General features: G+C 43.7%; 1 protein-coding gene across 1 annotated transcript; it reads left to right on the forward strand.

Moving 5' to 3' along the window:
* Nucleotides 1–3,481: 3,481 nt before the first annotated feature.
* Nucleotides 3,482–5,938, forward strand: LOC109059974. Its single transcript, XM_042740269.1, is given in 2 exon segments — nucleotides 3,482–5,277; nucleotides 5,279–5,938. Coding segments are annotated over 2 exon segments (1,932 nt in total). The 5' UTR covers nucleotides 3,482–4,005.
* Nucleotides 5,939–8,052: the final 2,114 nt, after the last annotated feature.

An 8,052-nucleotide genomic window follows, 5' to 3' on the forward strand; every position in this document is an offset into this window, starting at 1 on the left:
TTCACAAATAATATGTTTTATGTCTTATATATGTTTGATGTGTTCAAATGTAATCGGTGCAACTTTAATCAATGTTTTACTGGTTTTAGCAGATAGTGCTATTAAATGTGTTTAAGATATGGAAAGTTTAGTGTTGAACGAAAGCTCACGTTGTTTGCTGAAACTTGGAGCTAATGAAATGTCCAAATTCTGTATTGGGTGCATATTATGACACTTTATAAGGTATTCACCAAAGTTCCACAATGGAGTTCATCTCACATGACGATGTCACAGGATGCTTAATCAATGCACAAAGAGAAACAGTACGGGGCATGTCTAAGTTCTGCAACAGCATCCCATTGGAAGATCGCGTCGTGGGATGGACCAAATCCTCTTGGATAAAAACTCCAATGCCTGAACTAATTCAGCGCACGCTTCCTTCTTCGCCATGGCTTGAACTACCTACTCCAACGCTGCTAGCGTTCGTGTCATCCAGAACTCAAAACACTCCGTTGAAACTTCGTGACTGCCAAGAATCTTCGAAGTCTTGCAAACCGCGAAACTATCCGAAGGAATTCCGAAGTTCTACGTAACCAGGCAACCAACCAATCACCATGGGGTTTTTTCCAAAAGACGTCATCCAAACGACAGATCTGCAGCCAACCCGAGGCGTGGGGATTCCCTGAGACGAGGCAACAAGCGAATCTCCAACTCCGCTTTTCAGCGCAAATGCAAGTAAAACAAACAAACTTCATTCCTTGCTGAAATAAGTGCAGATTGATCTTAAGCAGTAAAGATAAGACACATCTCTGCTTTTGTGATTTTCTTGGTGCGATCTAACGAATAACTTACTCCTGGGACTTCATTCAAATTCCGTTATCATCCTCTTCAGTAACTGTGTGTGTGTGTGTGTGTATGTACGTGTGTGTGTATGTATGTGTATGTCCATTAGGTTTTAGATCCATGTAATAGAGTAGCTCAATAAATTCTTGTTTCATTTATAAAGAAGTATTGTCTTGTGTGGTGTATTTTAAGATTAAACTTTGCCCAGATCCTATGCTACCTAGCTAGTAGTTTATAAATTATCATTCTGTTTGTATTCTCATTAAGCCATGAAGTAATATAAACAGAATGGAAAGGATATACTGAATTTTACGTTCGCTGGACGAACCGTTGATGAAGTATAAACTAATTAAATTTGGAATCAGTTCAATTAAAGCAATTCGAATCTTTAGAGTCGATTCTTCTCAAAATAAATGAGCTAATATTTCCTTACATAAATGGTGGAGAATTAAAGCGGGCAAATTTGACCTAAAAATACATAATACCAAGACATTTTGTGTTGTATTTGTTCTATTTTATCCGGAAGAATAGATCAAAGACAGAGAAACAGTTTGTTGTGCTACTGGGTACTTTTATTATGGCATGCCAGTGTGTGAACGAATGAAGTGAACTCGAGTTGTTGTCTGTTGTTTGAACTGCAGTAAAGCATTTGATTGTCCGCAGAGACAAAATAAGTCGCCTAAAGCGCATAAGAAAGAAGCGAGCGTGTTCCTCGTTTTCCTTTCTTTTAAAATAAAGGCCTTCATAGTTCGATTTGTTTGTGCGTGTTCCACATCAAATTTGTCTATGTATCTCCCCGGTTTGAGACATTAATCTAGCTAATTAATGTTCTTTTGCCAGTTAATTCACTAAAACTAGTGAACTTTGGAACGCGGTGCTCAGAGAGAGTGTCCGAACGTTATGTTAAGGGAGAATTGTGAAATCTTGATCAAGTAGAATTGTGGTTAAATCCATGTGTGTTTTTGTCTGTAGACTAAAACAAGTGCTGTGATCCGCCGAGATCTCAATAACGTATTTTATTAATTACAGTAAATCTGTAGATTAATCTACCTCACTCTAACGAGCTGAGATGGTTCAGCGCTAAAAGATAAAATCCAAATAGTGCTTTGTGGTTGTTAAGTGTGAGATGTGCCGTCATTTCACGTAAAGCACATAAGCCGTGCATAAAACATGCCAGCTTAGGGCAGTATACATCGCCATAGTAACAGCCATAACCCGGAAGTTCCAAGAGACCTTTTCCGGGGTAATTTGAGCTATTTGTACGCAAATAGCCTAGCATGAGCTAAGCTAACTGAAGCTAACACCTTGACATTGAAGCATATGCAAAGCTAGTAGCCTTGAAGGCTAGCAGTTAGCACAGAGCATTTTTGTGGGCTTAAATACAGTGTGTTTTGCAGTGGTTGAAGTGTTGAAGTGACTTTACATCTGTTACATCTGAACTTTAACTCACTCTCACCTCATTCTTTTTCTCTTTTACATTTATTAATCTCTCTTCTCCTCTCCTCCCATTGAAAAGAACGTTGACAGATGCAAACGTAATAAACATTACCTTGTTTACTCTTATCAGCTGAAACACTGTTGTTCTGTTAATAATTAATGATGGTTCTCATCCTCATTACTTTAATGACACATTGTGATTAGTTCACCTATAACTGCTCTTATAATTTTAATGAGATCAGCAGATATTATTAAGCTAAGTAATTATGGTTTTGAAATTTTGATTTAATCTCATAATTAATTACAGATTTGGAATTTTTATTTAATTTCATGAATTAAGTTCAATTCCTGCTTTCACATAGCAACAATACTTGCTGATAATTGAATTATAATTGCTCTTATAATCTAATGACAACAACATCAGAGATGTTAATCCTTGAACTGTCAATATTGCTCTGAAATTTTAATTTCTTCTGCAGTTAAGTAGGCTTTGGGCTACCATGTTTCAAGATACTTATTGATTAATTAATCTGAATTGCTCTTAGCAATTTTAAAGATAACATAATTCCATTTTAAATAGGAAATACTTTTTCTAATTTGAAATTTGAATTTCATTGCCAATTAAGTTTGGTTCTACCTGTTAGGCATTCTTTTCTCTCGCCGTCAGTTATTTAATTAACTCAACCCAAATTTTCCTAGGTTTTCCCATTTGGCTTAAGCCTGTTAGTGGCAAACCCCCAAAAGAAAATTTAGGGTTTTCCTCAATACTTAGGTTAGTTAGTGTTACCCTGCTAACACCGCAACACCAACCCCTAGGTGTATCGTTTCAACAGTGCCACCACCCTGTCATTTTTCCTAACATTGGGAGCAAAACTTCTCTTCTCTCTCTCTCTCTCTCAGCTGCCTTCTTCTGATTTGACTACTGTTGCCGTTTTGGGTTTGTACCTGTGAGAATCGTAAAAGCAGAGAACTTTAGAAACATTTAACAAAAGTTTGTGAAACTTAAACACTTCGTTTCAAAATTGTCTGACTCTCACCTTACCTTCCCTTCTCACCCTGGGATCCTACCCAGCTAAGGCTAAAGTGGGTCAACAAAGGAACCGATAGGCGTCCGCCAAATATTGAACACGCAGCTAGAAACGCTTTGATTGGTGTTTGGTTGTCAATCCTACCAGCTGAGAAACCAATACTGTCATTGCTATCATTTTTTCATTTTTCTTCCACCCCGGAGAAATTTTAATAGCAATCACAGTCCTGGTATTTAGAAATCCCAATTTACAAAGCCCTGTCTAGAAGCATCCTTCTAAATCAAACTTAACATTTATAATTGTACTCATTCTGTAACCAGAAAAGGTTATTTTGTGTTGTCTTTCTCTCTCATCTTACCAGTGGCTCTAATCTTTCCTTACAAAAAGAAAACCCTTTCTTTTATAGGAAAAGTGGAAGCAGCCAAATAGTATTCTCTTACTTGCTGTTCCTTGCTTGTTACTCTTTTTTTTTTCTCCCCCTGTTCTCTAGCTGTGCTACCTGTGTGTGCTTCTTAATTTTCCCCACAGAAACTACAAATTAGAAGCACGCCCACCAGAGATTCACAGTCGCTGAGAACTACACTCACCTGCCCATTACACACTCAACATCAACCCACATTGCACATTTACACCTCTTTTTTGCCTTGTATTGTTTTGTTTTCTCCTCTTCAAGGTCTGTGTTAGTCTAGGTTCTAGATCTCCCTCACCGCGTCAAAACATGTCTCGCACAACAGACCCTGTTGGCCACTGGGAGGACCTGGAGACATGGCTAAGTGTTGCAACAGACAGCCTCCTACCTAAGGCTGCTGAAACACTGAAGCATCAGACACAGGACCAGCTGGATGAAAACATAACAAGCCTCACGAGACAAGACCCAAGTCAGAGCTACAGTCACAAAGAACTAGCCAAGATCACCAGCTCCTTAAGCCACACACTCATCGCCACCCTTAAGCTGAGCGACAGGCACGCCGCCCATCTCCAGCAGGAGCTAACATGTGCACAACGACGCGTCGAACAGCTAGAACAGGAGGCTCAGGAACGACGGGAAGGACCTGATGAAGTGGAACAAGGCGCAGAGGAGGAGATCACCAGGCTAAGAGAGACACTAGTAGCTACTACACAAGAAATGGTCAAGACAGACTACGCTGATCTCTCCAACAAGCTACAGTATGCGGAACAGCTCCTTGAAAAGGCCAAGGCAGACTTCAGAGACAAGAATGGCAGAATTAAAGCCCTTGAAACTCACCTGGATGAGTCAAGAAACGAGATCAGCCACCTAACACGACAGCTGGACTACATCAAAGAGGAGTCAGACAGCTTCAGAGAGGAACTCAGACATGCCTACGAGCTGCGCTCTGAGCCTCCTAGGACACGACTGACACCAGTCTCACCCCTGCCAAGCAGGCCCGGGTCCCCTGTTCCTGGACTGACACATGATCAAAAGGGGGAGGGGGCAGTGCTGAAACACCCACCTGCTCCCCTCGAAGAACTTTACATCCTGACAAAGCTAAAAGAAACTGCTCCAGCCAGCCACAGATCATCGCGTGGCTTGGACCTCAAGAACCTCGACAAGCTCACTAGGAACACTGGCAAATTTACCCCAAATGTGCCAGGCAGTCAAGAGATCAAAGGATATCTGCAAGATGTCGACTTTCATCTGGAAATGAGACCCAGTGCCACTGACAAAGATAGACTTTATTTGATCCGAGCAACATCCAGCTCAGAGGTTCGCAGTTTCCTGGACCAACAGCCGGCCCACACAAAGACTGATTACAACCTGCTCAGAGAAGCCCTCATCAAAGAGTTTGCTGACCCTGAGTCGGAACAAGAACTAGTGGCTGCCCTGGAGACGAAACAAGGTCGTCAGGAATCTTCCCAATTGTTCTACAGCCGACTCAGACAAGCGTACTTCGGGACTCACAACGAACAGAATATGGAGGAAGACGTAAATTTTAAAACTCTCTTCCTGAGGAATCTTCACCCTGGGGTAAAGCCACCATCTTGGCGTCCTTGCATGTCCACGCACCATGAGTGCTCAACAACTGCGAGACTTGGCGCACAAGGCCTACTGCAAACAGAAGATGGCTTCAGAAAAGATCATCAAAACCATGGCAGTTCTCGACTTCAACAGTCAGGGGCTGGCCCTAGAGGGCGCCCAACGTCAAGATCATGCCAAGCCAACACCCAAAGAGTGGAATGCATCCTCGTCCAACAGAGAATGGGACTCCCACGCCGGTACCCGACCTAAACGAAGGAACGATCACTGGGATGGACCACATGGACGACAACGCTCACCGGGACATCACTGGAAAAACTCATGGGACCAATCAAGACCTCATGAGAGACATTGGGAAAGATCGTGGAACCAGCCAAGCTCATTTGGAAACTCAAGAGAAAAAAACTCATGGGAATTCAACGGAACCTCCAAGGGAAAACGACAAATGCCCCCTGGATCAACCAGCCCAAGGAATCGACGAAAAAACTCACAAAGATTCCAAGCTGATCGAGCTCAAACTGAATCCACGCAAGAACAAAAGACTTCACCGTGCGTTGACTCACAAGAACTGATAAAGATGATGATGAAAGAGTTATTCCAACGAAAGGAGGAGGACCGGAAGTGGGAAAAGAAAGAGAAACCAGATTCAGCCTGATTAGCAGCCGGACGAAAAGACAGCGACCACCTGACCCAACAAACCACAGAGAACAGCACTCCTTCACCTCACTCTCAGAGAACCGTAACTACCCTAACTTCAGATGGACTAGAAATCCTACCTGAAAACCCAGCAACAGAGTTAGTCCCTAGCTCAACACCTGATGCCCCAGATCACAGCAACGTCCAGCAAACCCCTGCTGACGAAACCTCTCAAGTCCCTGAAAGTGCTGTCTTGGTCGTATGCCATTCCTCCGTAGAACACCAGATCAGTCCTGACATCCTACCTGTTTCCTCCCAAACCCCAGTCTCTCAACTCCTGGGTGACCTCATTGAGAAAGGTATAGCAAGAAAGTTTTACCTCTCCATCATCATCGAACGCCACATCAAAGTCGAAGCCCTTCACGACACGGGAGCCGACATCACCCTAATGTCGACCGAACTCCTTGAAGAAGTCCAAGAAAGACCAAAGAGGTCTAATAGCACCCTCAAACTTCAAAGGTGTGAGCTGAACTTCCACGCATATACCCACACAGGCCTACAACTAAAACATGTGGCCCCAATTCACCTAACTGTGGGACCAATGAATCTCATCCACCCAGTGTACGTTTCACCACTCAACACCTATCCACTCCTCATTGGGAAAGACCTGCTCAATCGCTTTGAACCTTTAATAGACTTCAAGCACCTGAAGATATGGACTCAAGTCTGCAAACCTCTGCCCTATCAGTCAGTGAACCCCAACGAGTCGCAGTGTCAAGCCACAGACATTGCCACCCCTTCACTGACTGACGATGCAAGGTCAAAGCCAAGAGCAAGCTCAACTCCGAGCAGCAAGAACCAAGACCCTTTCCTCTGCTCATTGCAAGCGTCTGACTCAGACTCAGGTTCTCTTCGAATCATAAACGTCCAAGACACACCAGTGGTTGATGCAGCACTAGCCCTGTGGACTGAAAGCTCCGCTATCAGCCTAAAGCTCTTAAAAACATTGAAGCAGAGATATCGGAGCCTACCACACATATCAAAGCACAGCCGCTTCCCTCTCAGTCCGTGGTCAACAACCATGGCTACCTCCAAGAGGGTTTGCGCTGTAGACCTACGATGGAACAACAGACTTCTAAGTCACTACTTCCTCATTGGCCCTAACCTACCTCATGACATCTACATAGGAGCAGACATCATGGTTCGTCTCAATGCTTGCATTGAAACTGTGAACAACGTCATATGGGCTCCTTCGTCACACCAACTGACCACTGCAGTCAATCTCAAGAACCTTCGATCTGGTCAAACAATTCCAGATGCATGCGCAATGAGCATCGAACAAGAAGCTACGATACCTGCCTACAGCAAGAGTGTCAGCGTCCGCCTCAACATGCGACCTGGCCACACTCTCAACAGTAAGCTAGGTTTCTTCCAATCTTCCAGGACCTGCCTAAAACTAGGACTGACCTTGGAAGCCACACCTCTCATGGAAGTGTCATCTCGTGCTGTGTATGTTTTGATCAACAACTGTACGGCCAAAGACAGCAACATTCCCAAAGTCAGTCACCTGGGATGGCTCATCAACCAGGCATTCCATGACTTTGAGCTAACAGTACCTGTCATCAGCCCCATACCAGCCGAACTAATGTCAGATGAATGCGAAGACACTGTAACATTCACAAAGCCCCATGAAGTCATTGCCATCACTTCTATCCTGCCAGTGTCCAAAGAAAGCGTCTGTCGGTCAGAACTAACAGACGACACTCATCTCGCTGTCTATGCTGTCTCAACACAGCCTGCGACAGAATCACCTGCACATGTGACCATCAAGGCCCAGAGTCCCTCAAATGACTCAACAGAGGAACCCTACGCTAGGTTCAATGCACAAGTCCAACAAATCCTGAGTGAAGCGGATGCCCTCCACAGCGAAATGGATCGCCAAGGACTTAAAGAGGTTCTGTGCAAATACAAGGACTCCTTCGCAAAGGATTACCTGGACTGTAACCTGACAGATATCCACATGGTGCGCAACCCAACACATCTAAATGCACCACCCACATTCGTGAGGCAGTACAAAATTCCAATAGCGTCATACGAATCGGTTCAAGAGATCATTGACCCCATGCTGGAAAA

The sequence above is a fragment of the Cyprinus carpio genome, chromosome B16 (assembly GCF_018340385.1).
Source record: "Cyprinus carpio isolate SPL01 chromosome B16, ASM1834038v1, whole genome shotgun sequence".
In the NCBI taxonomy this organism is placed as follows: Eukaryota; Metazoa; Chordata; class Actinopteri; order Cypriniformes; family Cyprinidae; genus Cyprinus; species Cyprinus carpio.